At 42.2% G+C, this 22,034-nt stretch overlaps 3 protein-coding genes across 10 annotated transcripts; 1 reads left to right on the plus strand and 2 right to left on the minus strand.

The window, feature by feature from the left end:
- Window positions 1-821: 821 nt before the first annotated feature.
- Window positions 822-7,337, plus strand: gnb3a (guanine nucleotide binding protein (G protein), beta polypeptide 3a). 4 transcript variants are annotated; one of them, XM_047599764.1, is made up of 9 exons: window positions 822-1,100; window positions 4,059-4,179; window positions 4,365-4,510; window positions 4,765-4,828; window positions 5,153-5,315; window positions 5,411-5,477; window positions 5,564-5,765; window positions 5,850-6,066; window positions 6,167-7,337. In XM_047599764.1, the coding sequence occupies exons 2-9, from the start codon at window positions 4,123-4,125 to the stop codon at window positions 6,271-6,273; spliced, it is 1,023 nt and encodes a 340-aa protein (XP_047455720.1). In that variant the 5' UTR covers window positions 822-1,100; window positions 4,059-4,122; the 3' UTR covers window positions 6,274-7,337. The 4 variants fall into 4 exon arrangements, with proteins under 4 accessions (XP_047455720.1, XP_047455722.1, XP_047455719.1 ...); XM_047599766.1 differs by lacking the exon at window positions 822-1,100 and adding an exon at window positions 3,105-3,201; XM_047599763.1 differs by lacking the exon at window positions 822-1,100 and adding an exon at window positions 3,808-3,969.
- A 1,214-nt stretch (window positions 7,338-8,551) lies between these two features.
- On the minus strand, window positions 8,552-10,977 carry cdca3 (cell division cycle associated 3). Its single transcript, XM_047598707.1, has 6 exons — window positions 10,834-10,977; window positions 10,234-10,393; window positions 10,042-10,162; window positions 9,062-9,940; window positions 8,912-8,979; window positions 8,552-8,811 (listed from the first exon to the last, which is right to left on the minus strand). Exons 2-6 carry the CDS (start codon window positions 10,363-10,365, stop codon window positions 8,719-8,721), a joined length of 1,293 nt encoding a protein of 430 aa, XP_047454663.1. The 5' UTR covers window positions 10,366-10,393; window positions 10,834-10,977; the 3' UTR covers window positions 8,552-8,718.
- Window positions 10,978-11,442: 465 nt separating this feature from the next.
- pex5 (peroxisomal biogenesis factor 5) lies at window positions 11,443-21,226 on the minus strand. 5 transcript variants are annotated; one of them, XM_047599448.1, is made up of 17 exons: window positions 20,999-21,226; window positions 19,068-19,224; window positions 18,937-18,975; window positions 18,644-18,761; window positions 18,370-18,516; window positions 18,179-18,263; window positions 17,732-17,822; window positions 17,333-17,455; window positions 16,124-16,237; window positions 15,732-15,815; window positions 15,301-15,420; window positions 14,814-14,957; window positions 14,642-14,712; window positions 13,967-14,188; window positions 13,695-13,860; window positions 13,447-13,604; window positions 11,443-12,648 (listed from the first exon to the last, which is right to left on the minus strand). In XM_047599448.1, the coding sequence occupies exons 2-17, from the start codon at window positions 19,179-19,181 to the stop codon at window positions 12,402-12,404; spliced, it is 2,043 nt and encodes a 680-aa protein (XP_047455404.1). In that variant the 5' UTR covers window positions 19,182-19,224; window positions 20,999-21,226; the 3' UTR covers window positions 11,443-12,401. The 5 variants fall into 5 exon arrangements, with proteins under 5 accessions (XP_047455404.1, XP_047455405.1, XP_047455406.1 ...); XM_047599449.1 differs by lacking the exon at window positions 16,124-16,237 and having other exon boundaries at window positions 20,999-21,224; XM_047599450.1 differs by lacking the exons at window positions 15,732-15,815; window positions 16,124-16,237 and having other exon boundaries at window positions 20,999-21,225.
- Between the last annotated feature and the right edge of the window lie 808 nt (window positions 21,227-22,034).

Raw genomic sequence — 22,034 nt, forward strand, 5'->3', positions numbered from 1 at the left:
CAGCCTCAGTAATAAACATAAAGTGGAATTATCTAACAAAATAAAAAATGAAATGCATCAGCTTTGTAAAGACTGACTTCATGGCAGAGCTGTTGCATTATATTGGAGTATCTAGTTCAGGCGTTCCTCATGAAGCGTTAGAGTGGGTGCTGACTCACACTTCTGGCTGTCAAAGAATCAGTGTAAAAACTTCAGCGAGAATCTTTTCTTTAAGCAGCTGGGAGTCAAAGGTGTTACGGTATCTTACTCCAGGAGCAGGTCAAATGAACTTTTCACAGACCTTTTAGGTGAAATGTGGTCACTGCACACACCTTCTGCCTGAAGCGCTATCTCATAATAGTGAGTGCACGTTGTGCCGTTTCATAACCAATACAGGTGATTTGGTTTGTTAGATAATGTGCAGCAGCTGTGCTGTGCACGCTCCCTGACGCGCAAGGGTGGAATTTAAAAGCAGAACCTTGAAGTTTGTTTTGTACCAAAGAGAGAAAACCGTGTTCTGCAAAGAGGGTAGATGTTTCTCTCCGCTCCAGTCTGATCTCTACTCTGCCAATCCCCCTCGCAGCCCCTTAACTTTCTAATATTAGCTTCACCTCAGGTTTACAAAACACAACCCCTCCTGCCAGTCATAGATCTTTTAAAGACTACCTCAGCACCATAAAAAGCCATGTTCTCGGGTCCTCTATTTATCCTCATTCCCCTCCCCTCCACGATTTCCATCTCTTAGTTTTTTGATTCAGATTCACCCGGGCTCGTGTCTTGTGACCCCACAGCCACTCTCTGCACCTTGTTTGGTTCCCCCCTTGTCTCTCTGCTCCCTTTCTGCCTCTTTTACCGCCACCCCCCTCTCTATCTGTCCATCCCAGGGTTTATCCCCTCATCACTGATCTGCCTTCATCCCACCAATCCTCATCTGTTCTTCATAGGAGCAGTGGAGAGAGTGAGTGACGGAGGAATATCACACGGTGTCTGATACCAAAACTGAATGAACGGAGGGAGTGTAGTAAGAGGCAGATTGAACTTATGACAACGACCCGAGGGAGAGCGCTGGAGGAAGAGTGATTAAAGATCTACCCAAACACCTTGAGAGGAGTCTACTGGCGGTGAGTGGACGGTCGTTGTTATTTGCTGTGGTTAACTTACACTGTCTGGTTTTGTGCCTGTGCAGGTGGGTCATGCTGCTCACGATCAAATTCAAAGGGTCAGATGAAAGTGTGCTTAAGGGTGAAATTAAAATAATCATATTTCATAATTTGGTTAAACTTTAAGTATATTTTGTCTCGATGATACTCTCAGAAAGAAATAGTTATTCCAAATGGACCATTATTATAAAGACGCCATGTTCTCAAATGTTCTCAAAATGGTAAAATTACGATCCTAGAGTTTAGAGTTTAGTCATTATGTTAAAAACAAACAAAAAAAAAAAAAAACGCCAAAGAGACATGTCAGAATTCTGCTGACACACATTGAATGGCCTTATTTTGTCTCATCTTTTGTTTATTGCACACACAACAGAGGGATTTACATGGGATCAGCATACAAATGCTGGTTTTATTGTATGCACCGATAATCTGACTTCAAAAAGCAAAAAACTAATTCCTTTTGTCGTCTGATTCTTAATGCTATCAAACATAATCTGCACGATCAAACTGAAAAGAGAATAAAACTGTCTGGTCATACGGACCAGACTCACGCAACATGGATACGGGTCTTCTGTTACTGTCTATTTTATTCTGATATCAATATTTATTTTGTGACATAGGTCACTTTCAGGAAAGTCTTAGTTGATGGAGCCAAGAATGGACGTCTGTGTCTGTCTGAGAAAGAAAAAGTCAATTTTTGGGGTAAAAAAACAAACAAAAAAACAAAAACAAGTCTGACCATAAATCAGTCCAGATTAATGACTCACAGTCTTTTTTTTCTTGCATTAATGAGATAACTACTCTGCTCAGGTGGCAGCCTACGCACTAAGGGTTGACGATTTGAACAGTGAACGCAAAATTGCTTCTGATGGCAGACGAGCACCTTGTGTGGCTCCTCTATCATTATAAACGTTATAATTTACTGCCGAGCTATAAAATGCTGTATAAGTGCATTTACCATAAAATGATTAGTAAAATCTAAAGTATGTCATCTCACACATGCTGACATATTTCCTACAGTATGTTATTTTATCGTTAACTGACAAATATAAAGTAGATATAAGGTGGCGTATAAAGGACCTCATGTCAAACAGACGCTACATTGAAACTTTTCTTTTTCCAAGTTGAGGCAACAATGCAAGATTTTGAGTTATAGCTGGCCACAAGCTCTCAGAAAGAAGAGATGCAACCTGCAGACCATAGGCCCAGTGCCAGCCATCACACTTTCTCCCTCTCTGTCTCTTTCTCTCTCCCCATTCCACCCCCCCTCCATCTGCCCCCTCCCTCCCTCGGTCTCATCCCACTATCTGCTGCCCCATCCCTTTCTCCGTCTCTTATCCAGATGCAAAGAGCAGTCAGTAATCGGATGAGAGCAGATTTGATTCAAAAGGCTTCCCTTAAAATCTCAGCCAGTGGGATTTAAAACTCACTCTCCTGCCTCACCTCTTACCCTCCACCCCCTTAACTCCCTGTCTCTCCCCCCTCCTCCCCCTGCCTCCTCTTCTATCTATCTGGCTGTGTTAATGGACTTCGCCATCCAGCAACCGCTAGCAGTCATTTAATCGCATGGAACAATGGCAAGGTCCGAGCGACAGAACAGCAAAAGGATAATAATACAACTAAACGACTCAGGCATTAATTACAACACTCATTAGTGAAACAGTTTCCACATCTGGAAAAACAGAGGCCTGGACGTCCCTGCTACCAAATACGGGGACAGTGTAGCCTTCGACCGTGTAAGGAAACACATGCTGCAGCTAGTGAGTTGAGCCATAAATCAACTCTTTGATTGAACTGTAGCACACTTCAGCGCATCGTCCACTCATTTTACATCACAGATTGAGCCCAGTTGCAAAAAATTAAATCAGATCTATCTCTTTTACAGAGTCGCTCTCTCCTTCACTCCCCTCCTCTCCTTTTCTCTTCAAACAAATTAGAGGCAAATCCACTTGGTCATGTGTTTTGAAAGGGACACTCATTCAAATAGTGACACAGAGGGAGAGATTGCTGTAGGAAAACACACAATTAAATCAACTGGTGTCCCTTGGTAGCAGTTTTCAAGGTAAGATAAAGGCAATGGCGTGACAGCTGTTTGCTTCTGAAGAAAATGCTCTCGACGTATTTTCATTTGTGCAATAGAAAGACAAGGGCGGTTTTGTTTAGGCTGGTTGTATTGTGGTGCTTTACAGTCAAATAAGTGTCATGCTTTCCCACTTGACTCTTCACTTTGGCTCCGCGTTGATTACATTTGTCACACTGTACGGGTTCGACCATTAGGTGATTGCTTCACCGTTCAACGTAGCTCATTTAATCATGTCATTACCAAATTCAAAAGCCATCAACATTAGTTGAGAGCTCACTGGAGTGTTAAATGGCACAGAGTCCCCTGTCAGGGCCGTGACTGTTGTTACGAAGCGAGAGGCGACCGGCTGAGAGTCGATGCACTGATGACTTTGTTACAGGACATACTGGTTTGTGTGTACATTCTGGGTGAGGATGTGTGCTCCCAATAAGTGTCACATCATCAGAAGAACAAACTTTCACTGTTAATGTCCTGCCTGAATATTCATACAGCCTGCTCGTGTTTCCTTGTGTCTGCGTGTGTGTGCGTGCAGGTGTGTGTATTCTCGTGTAGGTGTGTCCTGTGGGTTTCTATGCGTCTGTTCCTACTTATTTACGAAAGTTTGCAAAGTAGATGAGGGCCGGTTTGACTTGCAAAATAGCACTTACTTGGAGACTGGTTGTAGAGAGGATAACAAGTGTAGATAGGAGCAGGTAAAACACCCGCATGAGGTAAAAACACTCGCTGTGCTGCAACTGGAACGTAAAGGTACGAATAAGAACCTTGTTTCATGATTTCTTAGTGACTGAATTCTATCTTTGTTGTTTCCCTATCTCTCTTTGTCTCCCTCGTGTCAGGATTACCAGCTGTCCCGACGTCTCTCCTCGTTTCTACTGGTGACAGTGCCTAACAACCATCGCCATGGGTGAAATGGAGCAATTGCGAAAGGAGGCGGACAGTCTCAAAGATCAGATCACTGTCAGTATCATGTGTGGTTAATTAATAGGACGATGTAGCTATCCAGAATATTTTGTGACTTTGATTCTTGCCGAGTTCCTTGAGCAATCTGAAATGTGTGCAGTTTTATTCGGCCCAGAACATCCATACATTATACATGGCTGCTGGCGGTGACCTACTCAGCTTTGTTTCTGTTCGCTCTCCAGGCAGCTCGTAAGACCATGCAGGACACCACACTGCAGGAGGCAGCAGCTGGGATCACCGTGGTGGGGCGTGTCCAGCTGAAGACCAGGAAAACGCTAAGGGGTCACCTTGCCAAGATCTACGCCATGCACTGGTCCACTGACTCCAAGTAAATACACGGTGTATTCTAGACAAAACTGAGAAGGCCGTTTCATGTCGCAGCCAAGTTCTGGTTCAGCTTCTAACACGTTTAGGGAGGAGAGATAATTTTTTTGTCAAAGGAAATTCTGATGGTAAATTGGATTTGTTAGGGACACACGCTGCTTCAAACTGGATGTGTTAACAGGAACGTGGCGCACGCACCTGATGTTAAGCTGCCACATGGCCCTTTCTTTTTATCACTCTTATTTATTGTGTTTCCAGGCTGTGTGTCAGTGCCTCTCAAGATGGAAAGCTCATAGTGTGGGACAGCATCACCACCAACAAGGTAGGAAAGAAAAAAGGAGTGCCGTGTTAATATTGTTTTATAGCGGGTAAATGTGCGTCATGTAAATTAGGTTAAAACTGAACCTGGAAAGTTTAAACCATTTAATGGTAAACTAGAAAAAAACAACTAGTCTGTTACATGCCTGTGTCATGTCTGCTTCATTTGGATTGTGTAACGTGATGTGTTCATGCACGACTCCATCGCTTTCAGACAAATACATTTTGAGGGCCTTACCATGTTTGCAGTACATTCAGATTCAGTGTTTTAAATTCATTTGGTTCCAGACGTTCGAAACAAGCGTACCTGTTTTCTGTGTGTACCCAGGTGAACGCCATCCCCCTCAAGTCCTCGTGGGTGATGACGTGTGCCTACGCGCCTTCAGGAAACCTAGTGGCTTGTGGCGGCCTGGACAACATGTGCTCCATCTACAACCTCAAGGGAAAAGACGGGAACGTCAAGGTCATGCGTGAGCTGGCGGCGCACACAGGTGGGACACTGGAAATGAAATCTCTTGATGTCACTTATGCCCACCCCACTTTTGTTCCCCTAAAGTGCATCATGACGTGATATTTCTTTTCCCAGGTTACCTGTCCTGCTGCCGCTTCCTCAGTGACAGTGAGATCATCACCAGCTCAGGCGACTGCACCTGGTAAGAGCTTAGTGTTAAAAATAAAAGGTATGCTGCAACTCTTTCCTTTTTTGTATTTAACACCGCAACGATTATCATATTTCTAGCGTCCTATGGGACATTGAGACAGGAACCCAAAAGACTGTTTTCGCTGGACACCAAGGAGACTGCATGTCCCTGGCCGTGTCCCCAGACTTCAAGTTTTTCATCTCGGGAGCTTGTGACTACACAGCCAAGCTGTGGGACATCAGGGAGGGTGCGTGCAGACAGACCTTTGGAGGCCACGAGAGTGACATCAATGCCATCGGGGTGAGGATGGGGGCAGGATTTGAATTGTGTGCAGAGCTCAGACTGTCGTTTCTAGCGGCTTCTAACTACTTCTGTCTCTTCTAGTTCTTCCCCAACGGTAACGCGGTGATAACAGGGTCAGACGATGCCACCTGCAAATTGTACGACCTGCGAGCCGATCAAGAGCTCATCACATACCAGGACTCCAGCATCATGTGTGGGGTGACCTCCCTGGCCCCCTCCCTGTCCGGACGCCTGCTGCTGGCTGGCTACGACGACTTCAATGTCAACATCTGGGACGCGCTTAAATCTGAGAGAGTGGGTGAGTAAAGATGGAGAACTTGAAAACTCGGAGACCGAAAATAAGCAGTTGATTTCGAAGTGGGCTTTGCTCATCTTTCATCTTGTGTGCGGTTGTTCAGGAGTGCTGGCTGGTCACGACAACCGAGTGAGCTGCATCGGAGTGTCTTCCGACGGCATGGCGTGTTGCACAGGATCCTGGGACAGCTTCCTCAAGATATGGAACTGAGGCTGTTCCTCATCGGCGAGCACAAAGAGAGCAGTTAACATCTGCCTGGGGAAAAGCGAAGAAGATTACACAGAAATTGGAGTTTGAGGGAGGGATGAGGGACGAGGTGCCGCATAGGGTGAGAAGAGGGTATTTCAATTGTGCCAAGTCCTATCTGATGTTGGAGAGAGGTTGTAATGTGAAGATTTTCTCTTCTCTCCGTCACATTGCGCTACAACCTTGCTTCTCACGTTATGGGGGGAATTCGGGGGTCTCAGAAAATATCATTCCTGTCAATAGTTAATTATACCGTGGTTCACGTTGATAAAATGTGCACATTCGTTGCTGCAAGATCACCCAATGAGAACAGTTGCCAAATGGAAACGGTAGCACACTGGATGAGATAGAACTGAATACGTGTCAAGTCATAGCGTGTGTAGGGTCAAACAAGCTCTACTAATATGCTGTGTTTTATATCGAAGCATCGGTTAAGTCACATGAATATGAGCATTTGAGTTATTGTTTTCAGACTATTGTTTGTTCTTAGTTTTGGTAGATTCCCTAGATGCTTACATTTACTTTCTTTTCATTTTCTAATTTTAATTAAGGAGATCTAGTTTGCAGATGTCTACATTAGTGTTTGAGTTGTTTTGTATGTGATTGATGGACAATATTTACCAGGATTTTGGGTCTCACTATTTGGCCCAACCCCTCGGTAGCTAGACCTGAAAACTGCTTGGGATAAACGGCTGAACTGACAGATGGGATAATAAAATGGTTTTCGTGGTTCACTAAGCACTTACAAAAATAAGATGACCTATTTGTCTCAGGACAGGACTCTTTGTACGGGTGTTGTTTGGATGATAACGGCTACTGTGTGCATATGAGCAGTACATCTGAATGTGTATATAACTGCTTAATTTTTCCCCTGCATGCAAACAGGTAAACTTGAAGGACAGTTTGTGTACATACAGAAACAAAATACCTCCAAGCTCTAACTAGAATTTGGACTGCCTCTTTTCCAATACTGGATACACACTGTGCAAAGTCAAGCAATAACAAATAAAACATGGAATTCTGCTTCACCCAAGTGTATAGTTTTAATTTCTGATATTCTGACCTCTATCAAGTTCATACTTTTCTTCCTGCTGGTTCTGGAACAAACCACAATTTTTACAACTTCACAACTTTAAATAGAAATGCTCTGTGCCTGCATCTGGCCTATCAGGTATAGTATGAAACATGCCTAAACAAAACAGATGTTGCGTAGGTTTTAAACAGAGCTGCGTGCTACACTAGACCCAATTAGATTTTTTTTATCTGTTATGTGTTTCTAATTTAATCTTCAAACCAAGTTACAGTTAAAAAGTCAGCTCTCGAGGAGTTTGCATGAAACGAGAACTGGGTGGTGACCGAGTAGGCACAGTTCAAACATTTGAGACAAGGTGTAAGCGGTCACGTGTCTTCAATCCAAACAAGTTTAAACCTGTTGTAAAGCAAACTGCCTCTAAGGTGCCAACAGAGTTACAGCCTCCAAATATCATGCAGCAACTTTAGGTTCACCCTAAGGTTTATTACAATTTACTAAAAATGGGACCGAGGAAGTGAAAACTATCAAAAGATAGAAGTGACGTGGTTTAACCCTTTATGGGGCAAGGAACCATATACGGTACCTGCAGCAGACATTTTAAATTGTGTCCCTGTGCCTCTCAATGAGGTGTAGACGCATGTGGTTTTCATTCAGTCAGAAGATTAAAAAAATATATATATTCTCAGTTCAAGTCAGGGTCAACTGTGGTCTTCAAGGTCCACATCTGCATGAACTCCAGGTATAACTGATTTATTAGGTAGGTAAATGGCCTACTGTTGTCTAATAAGATAATATGTATGTTAACAAGTACCTGAATCAGCACTTATGGTCTAAACTACATATTTACAACTTAGGGCCGACAAACAATATATGTTAAATTCACTAATATTGATTTTCTCCATGAAAATTAAAAAAAAAGAAAGAAATTGAAAAATTTTACATAAGTTAAACAGTTTTCTGATTCCCTCAATAACACTGTAGGGTTTACATTTAGATTTTCGAAGTATTTTGATGAGTGCCCTATAAAGAGTTGAATAACAGAAAATGTGACAAGAAATATTGAGTGTCAAGCTTTATTTCTGCACAAACAGAACAAAAATGTGTACATATGAGACATTTCAGAAAAAACTACAAGGGTTCTCAGAAAAGAAAAGCACAAGAAAAATAGTGTGTATAAGTGGTTTAAAACCAATAAGAGTTAAAGCAGAATGATGGACGGAAATAATTTTATTTATATTTACACAATTACAAAACAAGATAGAAAACTGCACGGTGGTGGTTCAAGTAATATATATACACAAAACATTAAAAGCCCATGAACTGTACACATAAAAACATGTTTTAAGTATAAAAGGCTGGACTATTACTGTAGTGCCTTATCTGTTTTCCTTATCCACAGACACGGCTAGCACTCTGCGGTCCATCTGTCCAAGCCTCTGCCTGTCTGGTGTGGAGACCTTTGGCTTCATCTGTGATATAAAGAGAAAACCATCAGCTCCATGATTGATGCAATTGATTTGGTACGGTCAGGTATTACTGTAACAAGTAAATAATAACCAGCATGCACACCTGAGAACGGTGTTCCCTGGGAGAGTTGGTTTCCTTAAGGATCTGCAGTGGGGAGCGACCTTCAGAACCTGCACAAAAGAGTTTCACAAAACAAATTAAGCAACAAGATCCTGTAATAAACCACCATCTCATAATGAACTTTCTACATACCTTTCTGCTTCAATTTTCCAGACTGACCCTTGTTTTCATTAGCTATGTTCTTAACAGCCACACGAACGGCAAGAGGTGAGGCGCCTCCTTTGCCACTGTGCCCCTGCACTCCTCTGGCTCTTACCCCAGTGGCACCAAAGCCTTTGCTCAACCACTGTGGCTTGAACACTGCCTGACTGGGGCTCTTCGAGTCAAAGGTGGGACAGCGGATGCCGGTGGACACCTGTGGCTGCTGTGGGCTGGGAACACTTGGTGCCTCTGAAGATACTGGAGGCAAGGAAGGAGATTCTTTTGCGTCTTGTGGAGGTTTCTCAGCTTCCTCTGGCTGTACAGGGGAATTATCTACATCCGCGGTGAGGGAAGGCTCAACAGGGGACTTAACAGTGATGGAAGGAACAGCGTAAGAGTGATCCCCATCATTCTTGAGTGACTCCACACTGGGCTCTGGGGATGTCGCACCATCACCGTGCACATCAGTAAAGATGTAGGACGCAGTTGCTCCCTCGTGGTAAGTTATCAGGCTCGTGCTCAGTCTCTTGTGAAGAGGAGACTCTCTTGCTTCTTCTGCCTCCTCCAGACTAATATCCTCGCATTCAATCTCCACCTGAGGTTCCTCAAGAAGAACGAAGGGACTTGAGTCACCTGTGCTCTGCACAGGGAGCTGCACAGGAGTAGCCAGGAGGTTAGCATGCTCAGCTAGTGAGTCCACGTTGTAGGGCAACAGTGGAGCCTGGAGGGACTCCGCAGAAGCCAACTCTTCATCTCTGAGGACCTCCTCCTCCACAGCATCGCTAAAGTTCTTAGCGCCTTCAAGGGATTTGCCCTCTGCCTCATTGTGGAAAAGCATACCCAGGCGACGAGCAAGCGACCCGACTGTAGCTGAAAGAACAAATGGAAAGTCATGCAACAAGTAATATGCAAATAAATAAAAAAAAAAGGCCAAGCTAAAAGTTAATGTGTAAAATTAATAAAACATTTACCTCTCATGACTTCCCTTACAGGCGTGCGGGTAATGCCAATGGTAGGTGAACGGGGATCACCGAATGCCAGAGGACACTCACTTTTCACTTTAGCAGAAGTTTTGGACACAAATCCGTCAACCTAAGACGGACACATGGTTATTTTATTTCTGAGTACAGCACATTAGGTGGTCAATAAACCAGAGAACTTACCTGAATGGGCGTTCGATCTATGCCAGTTGAGGGAGAGCGTGGATCTATCAGATGACTGACTTGAGTCTTATTGATGACTGGTTCTGGTTTTAATGCTGTAGACGCAGACATCTTGCTCTCACTTGATCCCATGATTTCTTTTTACGTTTAAAAGTATTACCTGGGTCAGAGGTGAATAGAGGTCAAGAGCACAATGGTTAAAAACAAAACAAACAAGTCTAAAATACTGGCAACACACACAAATAAAACACAACACATAACTTAAGATCATTTCTAAATAAACAACAACAGCGTATTTCAGTATAATGAAAATGTATATTGCCTGGGATAACTGTGTATTTAGCACAGGCATGTAAACATACGTGAGGCTAAAACAAACTCTTAATTTATACAAATCCAGTATATTTATCATAATGCATGCGTCGTTTAAACTGAACAATAAGATTAGCTAGTAAGCTAATAATGTAGCTGAACTAAAGTTAAGTAAGTTAGTGTAACTTATTCTTAAATATCGCCAGTTCACGCATTTAAGAAACAGGCGAACTTATGCATATTTAGGAAGTACAGACACGGTAAGTTGTCGTATATTTCCTATCTTACCTTAAAATGAGACACCGTGAGTCGTTGATGCGTGTAGCTGAATCTACTCTCACTTATTCCTCGCTGGACACAAATAAGAGAAACGAACCTCTGTTAAAACATTTAAATGGCAAGGTTGCGTGCCCGTTATTTTTGAATGAACCAATCAACGCGGGCTTCCTCCCAGCGTCCTGGGCGCTGATTGGTTTAGAGGAGGAACTTCCGGGAGTTGGGCGGGCCGTTCCGCTGATAAGCATTTGAACGTTGAAGTCACGCGTTGTTTTTCACATCTTGAGAAAAATTAAATGTTCGGTTGGGAAATCGCACTGAAACCTTGTCTGTAACACGCCTATGTTTCTACCGCGTACAGTATGTGCATTTCTATTAGGTGGAATAAAAAACAATACATGCAACTTAAAAGACTTGAAATTAAAATTAATGTATTCCACTTAAAACCTTTACTGTACTGTAGGGTAAGACTGATGGGACATGGACGCAGGCACCAACAAAGAGCTAACTAAAAAGAAAATAAAGATGGGTTTCCCCTGTGAACTTATTTCTGCCATCTGATCATTTTTTATACTACTGGACTCATTTTTCACTAATTGAGGAACAAGAAATGCACAGCCGTTTGGAATCAAAGCTTTATTGCTGAATATTATATTAAACATTGCAGTCAGGATATAAGTAGCCTGAAAACAATTATAGTGCATCAATTATGTTACAATACACAGTATGGCATATAGAAGTATTTTACAATGAAGCAAATAGTTTTACAAGAGCAATATGAAAAGAGAAAGAGAAGGAGCCCAGAGAAATCATTCTCAATAACAGTTAAATGATTTTACCATCCAATACATGATTAACGTCCCCAAACCCGAACCCAACACGCACTCATCATAACAGTAACAGTCCCGCTGGTTGTCAGTTCATTGTCCTGGCAGAATAATGATCACTAAAAAAATTAAATAATGTATTTAAAAAAAAAAAAAAAAAAAACTGCAGCACTTTTGAGTTTTTTCTACTTTGAACTGGCATGATCCTTCTCTCAAGAGCACTTCTGATCAAAAGCAGAAAAAAAAAGCGCACTCTTTTTACTGTCACAGCAATAATACCTTTAATCTACATTAACTGCAGAGTCTGGACTGTTAATGAAGACCAGGAGAGCACTGAGTGTCATGACATTGCAGGCTACTGAGTACAGAACGAATCGACTCGTGCTTCTTCTTGTTGATTTTCTCCAGAACGAATTTCATGTCAATGAAAGCGACATTCGTTGGAGCCAGTTACCCACACAGAGGAAGAAATGCGAGGAGTGCTGAGCACGTGAAATGTGGTGGCATGACTGGATTTCTACTGGCCGCTTCTCTCTAGGTGTAGACTAATACTGCTTGAAGTAATTTAAGCACACATTAACCACATGATGATGATGGCGAATAATTCACAGTGTCTTCCTCTGCCATCTCTCCCTAACCTGTACCATGTCCTGATTACGATCACACTCCCTCCTATGTGCTCCGTTCATTACCCAAACATTTACCTCCTGGTAAACCACATTCACACACAATAAGCCCTCCTCGTGCACAACTTCATTCAGTCCCACCGTCCACCTCTCTCTGGCAGAAATGAGCCAGCAATGCATCCAAGTCTCGCCGGTCGGCCGCAGCGTACAGCGGACTCTCTCCCATCATGCTTAGAGCCATGCGCAGCGTGGACCAGATATTGTCAGACATCATAGTGGCTGCAGCACCTCCAGGCCCCCTCGCAGCTCTTGCTCCATCTCCTGCGGCCTGGCGCTGTAGAGATAGAGCTTCTAGGAAGTGCTCCACTGCCTCTCTGCGGATGAAGAAGAAGGAAGATGCAGTACTTTCAGATAAATATGAACTGGCAACAGAATTTACTAATTACTTTAATCCAAAAAGGTTCATAAACTACACTTGACCTAAATAAGAGATATGTGTATGTCTTACCCTAATTGATATAAGTATGCATACAACAACATGATTAAATAAAGATGAACACGGTTTGAAACTGGCATAGCTGGTCTAGTTGACCAAATTAAAATTCAGCAGGTTGTAAGAAAGTCACACCTCTGTGTGTTTTCAATATCTGCCACCTAATAAAAGTAGAAACGACAACATTCAACCAGGAACTGTCACAATATTAACCCAAATAGTGCATGAAAAAAAAGCACATCTGAGACTGACATGTGGCTTGCAAAGTGATGCTAAACATGAAAAAGTACAACAGAGTGCTTTTGTTCCCAGCGTTACAGCGTGCGAATTGAAACACAGGATCAAATAAGCATAGCAAATCTACTGCGACTGTCAAGTCTAGATCAGTTTCACTTTCAACTCATGCATTAGCGTACGTGTTGACCACCCTTGGAATATTTATTATTCTAATTTGCTTCAGTGTAATTACACACTATTACAGTTGGTATGTAGTATTGATCCAAATAATCATATCAAGTCCAGTGTTGGATAAGACTGTGCATCGCTGGACTGGTCAACTCAAAAAATAGAAGTCAAATAATTAACTTAACCCAAACGTAGTTTCATTTAAATGGTAGTCACAGTGAGATCATAATTACATCATATTACTTGTTAACAAAACATAGACCTGCTTCCTCACCTATGTGCTCCTAAATTAACACAGCTGATTCCCAAATTATAGCGACTACGGACGAAACCTGGCTGCAGTTCCAGAGCTCTCCTGTAGGCAGCCACTGCTTCCTCTGAACGGTTTCCATTGGCTAGTGTAGCACCCAACTTATTCCACAACAGGTAGTCCTTATGGGAAATGAAGAGATGAAAGAAAAGCTCAGAAACAGCGAGACAGATTCAGGACGTTAGGATCTCAGCACTGGTTTCTGCACCAACCTGTGGAGTGACTGAAAGAGCAGCGCTGAAACAGTCCACCGCCTTGTCATACTCTCCACTGAGGTTGAAGAGGACTCCCAGACCACACTGCAGCTGAGGGTCCACCTGGGCAGGGTCAGAGTTGGCTGCTCGCAGGAACAAGGTCTGGACGTCAGTAAACAAAGATCTGTGCAGAAATAGCAAGAGGAAAAGGGGCAAAGAGAAAGGTTATTTTTGCATTATTGGAAACTGAATCCGTATATTCTGCTTAAAAGCATGTCTGAAATACACACTCTGGCAGCAGTGATCCGAACCGCTCCCGCTCCTTCTCCTTTTCTCTGGCGCCGTCTGTTTGGCGTTCACGCTCGTTCTGTTCCCACACAGAGCGGTATTTAGGATTGTGCTTTAGCCAGTCACGAAGAGTCTCACAGGCCTGCCTGTGTAGCGACTCATTAGTGAAACTGACAGCCAACGCCATCAGGGCCGTCAGGTTGTCGTTCTTCAGCTCTATACACCTAAGAAGGAAACAGAGAGAGGAAGAAATCAGAAAAGCGGAATAATAGGATTTCATTCTGTTTACACCTGCATTTGCCATGATATCTTATGGAAAAACTACAGAAAAGGAAGAAACTGGAAAAGTGATGAGAACAAACTTGAGTTATAAAACTGATATACACACATATCAATCCTTTGTGTTTTGATTTCTGCATTGTTATATGTAAATGGTAACTGGTCTTGCTTTTACATAGCACTTTTCAACCTACTGGTACACAAAGTGCTTTTACAGTCACAGACACATTCACCCATTGCTCACACAAGCACACACACATTCACACACCAGTGTCAGTTGCACTGGGAGCAACTGGGAGTTCAGTGTCCTGCTCGAAGACACTTCGGCATATAACCCGCTCTACCTGTACCTACATACAGTTTTCTGCAAGTGGTATTATGCAATTCTGACTTCTGACCTGCGGAGGGCGCTGATGGCAGCAAATTCTTGCTCATTCTCTGCCTGACAGGTTCCCAGATATTGCCAAGCCTGCAATTTAATGAAGAAAATGAGCTCACACACTACAACTGCCTTCTTCTTGAATAAATAATGAGTAAAATTATTGACAGGATGTTGATGTAATGTCTCACCAGCTGGTTGTCTGGTTCCTTCTGGACAGCGCTCTCAAAGAACCGTACAGCACCAGGGATATCCCCTGCCTCCATCCTCTTCACTCCCTCTGACAGGGGGTCTGGGTGGGATAAGTAGGGGTTTTCCTCTTCAAACTGATATCCCTGAAAGACAACATGTGCACAGCTATGAGCATTTCTATCAGTATGGTTCCAACAGAGAGACTCAGAAAGAGCTGGGATTTAATCAGGTATACGAAAAGTAGCGTAACAGCATAATTGCGTAAAGTCATATTCGAACATTTTCTGAAGATGAGAAAAAAGCACATTTTCTGGCAGGTGCATTTGTATCTTTATTAATCATCTCACAGTCAAATGGCTTAGGCAATTATACTATTAGGCTAACAATATTGCATGCAAGGTCTTTTAGACATGAAGGACATCTGTATGTGCACAAACGCTGAGATCCTCTATGACAGATAGTATTTGTGACCAGGCTGGCAGCTACCTTGTCATAAGAAGAGCTGAGCAGCTGATCGAAGTCAGACAGCCATGGATGGCTCTCTGCATCCCTCTTGGCCATCTCCTCCCACTCCTGCTGCAGCTTCTCCCAGAAATCCACATCACTCTGACAACATGACAGATACACATCATTACTTCACCAGCGCCCCTCACATCATACATCACCCTGTACTGTAGACACGTTTGACCTCTGCTTTTCAAAGGAATCGACCGCACTGAGAAAGACGGTAGATTAAGTTTCCTTATCAAGGGCACTTTCATGCTAATCGTTCAAGAAAGTTTTCTCATCTAGTCATTTTCCATTTTTAAACCTCAACCTTCCTGGACACAATGTGATTTAGTATCTATGTAACCAGTTGATATACAGCACTTAATTTAGGGTGGAAGATTCTGACAAGTCACATATTCTTGTTTCACCTCTACTGCAGCTTTGGCTTGTTGAAAATCTGGTCCTGATGTAGCAAACTCGTCTACCCAGGCTTCAGCTGACTCCTCTGACACCTGAATAGCAATGAAGAGCAACGGTATGGTTGACAGCTGTTTGTACATGCTGGTTAAGAAAACTGGTATCAGAGTTGAGGATGAGGACATTCAAACAGGGAAATATTGAGGAAAGTGAATGGATAGGAGGTTAAATGAAAGCAGAGAGAACACAGAAAAAGCGACATTTCTCCTGCTCCTTCCTCATTTTTCTTCCTAATTCTCTAATAAAACAGACCTAGAGCAAAAAAATTATTAAATAAGGAACTTAAACAAAAAAAAAATAGCTACAGCTAAATAAAAACCTATCGCGACCACAAAGGTCCTACCTGCCTGACGATTTTGGCCCAGTGCTCTGCTTGTTTAGCTTTAACTTTCTCAGTCTTCTGATTCGCCTCTGGGGGTTCCAAGGGAAGAGTCCCTCCCCCCGTCTCCATCAGGAACTATGGCGGGAGGCGAGGAGGGGTGGGTTATGGGACGATGTTTAGAGGAGGAGGAGGAGGAGGAGGAGGCGATTGGTGAGGAGGTTTTTTTAAGGAGGAGGTGGGACGAAGTGGGAGTAATTCAAGTAGTAGGAGAAGTAGATGAATGGCGGTTGTTAATTGAGTGAATGGCAAGCCGAGAGTTCAAAGGCAGGTCAAAAAATGGGAGAAGTACATGTCAAAGTTAGAGGGCAATGGCACGTGTATTACATATTATATGAGAAACAGGACGGAGAGCTGCACATGCACAGTGGAATAATATAATGTGGAAGGCCATTTCTGCCAAATTAAACTAGGATAAAAGCCCTGTATAGCAGATCAAAATGTTTGACCTTATGAGCCAAACAGTCCATGACTATTTCATTAAGAATGTGTAAATAAGTTTAAATGAATTACAAATCATTTTTAATTCAGTCAACTTAACTTTTGTCACACGAAGAACTAATTTACAACTCTTAAATCTATACAACAGCAGGTCAAATGTTTGACTTATTGCCTCATAATGTCTTTTAAATCTTAACTTATTGTGCCACAATTCTGACTTGCCATGAGTTTTATTTTTTAGCTTAACTTTCCATCATTCAATTTTACTATTCCCAGCAGATATAGTCTTCCTTCACATTGTGATTTTAGGGAGAATTTAGATCACAACCAAAATCTGGCATCAGCCTTTTACTGCCTGAACTGAATGAAGTCAAACTTATGGAGTTGCCAACTCTAATAAATTCATGAACAGAAGGAAAATTGAGTCAAGATGGGAATGCCCAGAGCTTGGTTGCACACATTAAAAATGAAATGCACAAGAAGAGAGGCGGACAGTCGAGAGAGAGTCGTCTCTGTGCAGAAGAAATTCCATCTGCAGCACTGTGCAGCCTTGAGATTCATATTTCACGTTGCTTTTGGGTACATTTGTGGAAAATGTTACTCTGCTTCAGATACTGGGGTGGTGAGTCACCAGGCCTATACTGTGCAAATACGAACCAATAGGATTCCCCGATATACTGTGCCCCCGAACCTGCTGAAGCCATCCCCTCCTGGGTGGGCAGTGACTCATACCTGGTTGAGGTTGGAGGCCCAGTTCTGAGCTTCCTGGGCCTGAGCTTTATCTGTGAGCTGTTTGTCTGTTCTGCTCTCCACTGTCACACTGCCCTCGCCAATCTGCCTAATGAATCGCAGGAACTACACAACAATGAAAAAAAAAAATGACAACAAAAGAAGCATTTACCATTTCTAACTGGTCATGTTTACACTATTATACCACTAGTTTTCTTTCCAAACCAACACATTTCTTTATAAACCAAGATAATAAGCTGGAAACACCACAGCGTCACTAATGCACCGCGGTCCCAAGGATCAGCTCCACAAAATGTTTGAGAAAAAGAGAAAGGATGTGGTGACAGGTGTGTACAAATGAATGACACGTGGCAATGACTGTCAGAAAGAAACACTGCTCACCTCTGTGTTTTGTAACTTGGGGTCATCGACCTTTGAGACAAGCTCGTTGGCCGTCTGCCTCAGCTCCTCTCCCGCTTGATACTCTTTTGTCCTGTCAGATTAACAATAACACATCTCAGCGTTATAAGATTAAAAGAATCTGTTCTATTTCACAGAGATAATACAAGCTGGAACAAATCAATTCAGGCTGAAGGCTGTGCTTTGCATTGTTGTCACAGAGGTCAGTGCGCTGCCTGCGTAAGGCCAGTACTTTGTATTCCTATTCAGACACTTCAGTGAGCTTCAACAGACACATTGGCTCAGTAAGAAGAAAACATTATCAAGTTTTAGATTTGCATTCAAATCTGCTTTCACTGGTGTTCTTGTGCTCCAAAATGACTGCTGAAGTAGTCCTATTTTTCATCTCCATATGTTCAGTGTCGTCCATCCATGACTCCATGCTCTCACCATTCATTCTCCTTGTCTCCCAGGTCACCCAGCCACAACTTTTCCTCTGACTGCTCCAGATATTCCTCTGCCCAGCGTCCAGGATCTAAAGCAACAAAAGGAACAAAACAGGAAGCTCAAATTAATTTAAACACAAGACAGACTGATGAGGGCTGCGGAAAGCTGTATTGCAAACCGTGTGCTCCCAGTACCTGCTGCCTCTGCGATAAACTCTCTCGTCCAATCAGCATCTGCTGCATCACCAAGAGCAGCGAGCCCCGGCGCGGAGGCAGAGTCGGGTCCTGAGAGGAACTCAGCTGTCCAGTCACCAGAAAGGGCCAGCGCTGCCACATCTGGAGCTGCGACAAGCAAATATGTGCCGCTTCAATTGCTGCACATGGCATTCTGGGTCTTTGCATAAGGTCTAAAGAAAATATCTGAACATTTACGCAAGATGGATGAGATAAAAAACACAATGAAGTGTACCTCTCTGTGGAGCTTGCCTGTAGCTCTGCTGGTCAATCTGCTGCATTTCCTCCAGCAGCTGGCCCATGTCAAATGTGTGTGGGGGTCGTGGGGGAGCCTGAAGGAACTCATTCACCAGCTGGAGCAAAAACACAAACACATTATTACGGCTAATGGAGACCACTTCTAATGTTTGAGAACTGTGATACTGAATATATGACAGGAGCTAAACATGAGAAGAGGTTTCAGGGTCAAAAAGATTATAGAATTACACATATAGCGTCCAGTAAATGGAAAGCAAAATTATAACTGACCTCTTCCTCGGTTGCAATTTCAATAGGAGTGGGGGGGATCTGAAGAAAATGTGTTTGTTATTAAGCAGCTGTTTAGAGATAAACATGTAAAGACTTAACAGATCAGAACAGAACAGAAACAAACCACTCACTGTAGGTGTTGAGCGGTGCCGCCATGACCCCCCTTCCTTCGTCATGTGACCGGTCAACTTCATGAGAGGATTGGCTCCCCCACATTCTGCCTCCACCAACTCCCGCATCGCCATGGCAACACAAGGACGAGGCAAACCCAATCAGACCACCTGAGAACTGAGAGCATAACACCAGATTCACACATCACAATTTTATTTTTTCAAACCATTCATGTTCCCACTGAAGCACCGACTGAAACAGATTGAAATGTGCCCGATACTGAGTTTAATGTCTAAATAAGGTTAAAAACAAACCGTATAAGAACAAAACACTTCGGCATGGATGCGTCTGTAGAAATTCTCTGTCAACGTTAAGTTTTCCAATAAAAAAAAACAAAAAAAACACAGAAACCTACTGAAAACATTTTAGTTTTTCCGATACCTTTAACAGCTGGCAGGACAAGCGAGGTGATATCTTGGGGCTGAGCTTCACAAACAGCCTCATGTCACATAAACAAATTCAAACTCCATCTGCTGCTTTCGCGTCTTTTGGTCAACCGTTAATAATGTGGACATGATGGCCCGGCAGGCAAAAGCATTCACCGGATATTTAACTCAACTTGTTCGGTAAGTTCAGAACATTTTTAACCACAGTGCTGCCAGTTAAAATAATTTTAGTACGATTATAGTCAAAACAGACGATAATTAGCATCATACATACTATGTATTAAACCGAAATACTTAATTGTGCTTACACACCAATACACCCACTTGCCAGTTTGTTAGGTGGTTATTTTAGTACGACTGTGCCATCACGTTTATATGACTTGACAACCCCATTTTAGTCAGTGAGCTACGTTACATGACAGAGACGCTTCTGTGTTTAATTCAATCAAGTTTAAGAGCAACATAAACTACATCCCACAAAACGACCTAACAGTTGAGTTACTGCCTTTCTAACGCGGTTTCAAAATAAGCAGAAGCTAGTTGTGTTGATTTAAGAAACCCTGATAAAAACATCTGCACATATAAACATATATACAGTACACTGCATGAGAAAATACAAATCTATACAATATATTACCATACTGTGTTTATAATATATTTGATGCTCACTCACCTGATGCGAAGTCGAAAGACAATAGCAGACACAAATATTATGACACAGATTTAGTGCCTAAAAGCTCTCTTCACTGACCTATATCGTTGTAAGTCCACGGATGAACAGCTGACAAACTACTAGACATGCTGGCCTAGCCAACTTCTCTAACCTCTCTGGAGGGATAGATACAATCTCCATAATGATCTGCCAGAAATAGAAATTTAAATCCCCATCTACTCCACTCCCCTCTCTTAATGTAGCACCTAAAGGCACCAGAGAAACTATTCCTCCCCTGGTGAACTGTCCATTGCTCTTAAGTTAGAGGCTGTATATCTATACATGTTTTATTTTCTGACTAACAGATGTTGTATTATAATGGGGGTCAAAGTAAGAGGATTAGACATTAATACACACTATTACAGATAGGCCAGTGTGACACCTGTTTTATTTACTGATGTGGAGCACGGCTGTGCCTTTGTCACGCACAAGACACTTTTACTGCAAAAATTAAACAATAGATAGGAAAATATGCAAATAATCTCATCTCTAAGCGCCTGAATTTAGTTTTCTGCCTGGGAGCATTGGGACAGTGGGGCTCCATGAAGCGAACTGTAGCCAGAAACAGCAACATTAGCTTGTTGAATTTTACTCTGTTTTACGTTTTTTAAGAAGCCAACATGCTGCTCTTTAAAGTCAAACTCAGGAAATATTAAGAATTAACGAAAGACTGGCTCTGAGAAATACCGACTGTGGCTAGTGCTAGCTGCCAGGCTAGCTGCTGCTGCAGGGCCAGTGCAGAGACCAGCCGGAGAGCAGCATGAATAGACGGTAAGAGACATGTTCATCTCACCGCAGACACAGCTGCTGCTGCTGCTGCTGCTGTAGCCGAACCACGGTCCCTCCTCTCGGCTCCGTCGGGCCTCTCCGTCCCCGTGTCCTCAAAGCCGAGTCAGAAGAAAACTCCCAGAAACCGTCGGGAACAAGCGGCCGTGTGCTACCAACGCTCCTCTTTTATTTACCTTCCTTCCCCATGACCCACAAAACCCTTCACCGATCGCCTACAGTCAGTGTCGCGTAACGTAACGTGCAATACATATTCTCCAACAGCTTTACGTAAGGAGACGTCGGTGCGTGAAGAAAAAAAAAAAAAAAAAAAACGTAATGAAAACGACTTTTACGTTCAACCAGGAGACCAAATTCCAGCCAGGAGTCTAGTTAAATATACAAAACACCAATTTATTGAGGGAAACTGTACGTCAAATGTATATATAGATATAGATATGCTTTAATGATCCACGAGGGAAATTACTTATAGTAGCTTCGTTGTACATATAAGTAAACACAAGAAAGGTAAAATAAAATTAGATTAGATAAAAATAAAATAAAAATAGTTATTATCTAGTAGATCTTTTTATATATAAAATAATAAAATAATTTTATTATAATTTAATAATTAATTATATATCTATATATCTATATATATATATATTATTATTTTTCATTTTATATTTTTTTTTAATTTATATTATATATTAATAATATTTTTATATTGGCAGTTATGGCTAAGTTTGTTAAAAAGTAAAGAAAGTAAAAAGTAAAGATCAAACGCAACATCAGCCCCATGTACTAGCTATACTATAAATAAATAATGACATCCTTTAGGGTGCTTAGTTTTGTTTATTAAAGGTGGACCAAGGAGGAAAATAAATACATTTACTAATGTGCTGCCCATTCTGCACTGCGCAAATTTGAGAAGCTATTGGTATTTACAATGGTACAAAAAATCATCAAACATCATCAAATATGACAAAATGTTACACCATCACTAAATATAATGTTATTTAAATTGGCTTCACCTCGATCAGCTCCAGCATTAAAATCTCTAC

The sequence above is a fragment of the Mugil cephalus genome, chromosome 11 (genome assembly GCF_022458985.1).
Source record: "Mugil cephalus isolate CIBA_MC_2020 chromosome 11, CIBA_Mcephalus_1.1, whole genome shotgun sequence".
Taxonomy (NCBI): domain Eukaryota; kingdom Metazoa; phylum Chordata; class Actinopteri; order Mugiliformes; family Mugilidae; genus Mugil; species Mugil cephalus.

Bases quoted from the DNA above. Each gene is read 5' to 3' on its own strand.
- gnb3a (XM_047599764.1), top strand. From the start codon at position 4,123: ATGGGTGAAATGGAGCAATTGCGAAAGGAGGCGGACAGTCTCAAAGAT. The intron at 4,180-4,364 runs GTCAGTATCATG...TTCGCTCTCCAG, and splicing joins GTCTCAAAGATCAGATCACT to GCAGCTCGTAAGACCATGCA. The intron at 4,511-4,764 runs GTAAATACACGG...TTGTGTTTCCAG, and splicing joins CACTGGTCCACTGACTCCAA to GCTGTGTGTCAGTGCCTCTC.
- cdca3 (XM_047598707.1), bottom strand. From the start codon at position 10,365: ATGGGATCAAGTGAGAGCAAGATGTCTGCGTCTACAGCATTAAAACCA. The intron at 10,163-10,233 runs GTAAGTTCTCTG...TGTCCGTCTTAG, and splicing joins TAGATCGAACGCCCATTCAG to GTTGACGGATTTGTGTCCAA. The intron at 8,980-9,061 runs GTATGTAGAAAG...TCTTTTGTGCAG, and splicing joins TGGAAAATTGAAGCAGAAAG to GTTCTGAAGGTCGCTCCCCA.
- pex5 (XM_047599448.1), bottom strand. From the start codon at position 19,181: ATGGCGATGCGGGAGTTGGTGGAGGCAGAATGTGGGGGAGCCAATCCT. The intron at 18,762-18,936 runs GTCAGTTATAAT...TTTTTGCTCCAG, and splicing joins AAATTGCAACCGAGGAAGAG to CTGGTGAATGAGTTCCTTCA. The intron at 14,713-14,813 runs GTGAGACATTAC...ATTAAATTGCAG, and splicing joins AGGAACCAGACAACCAGCTG to GCTTGGCAATATCTGGGAAC.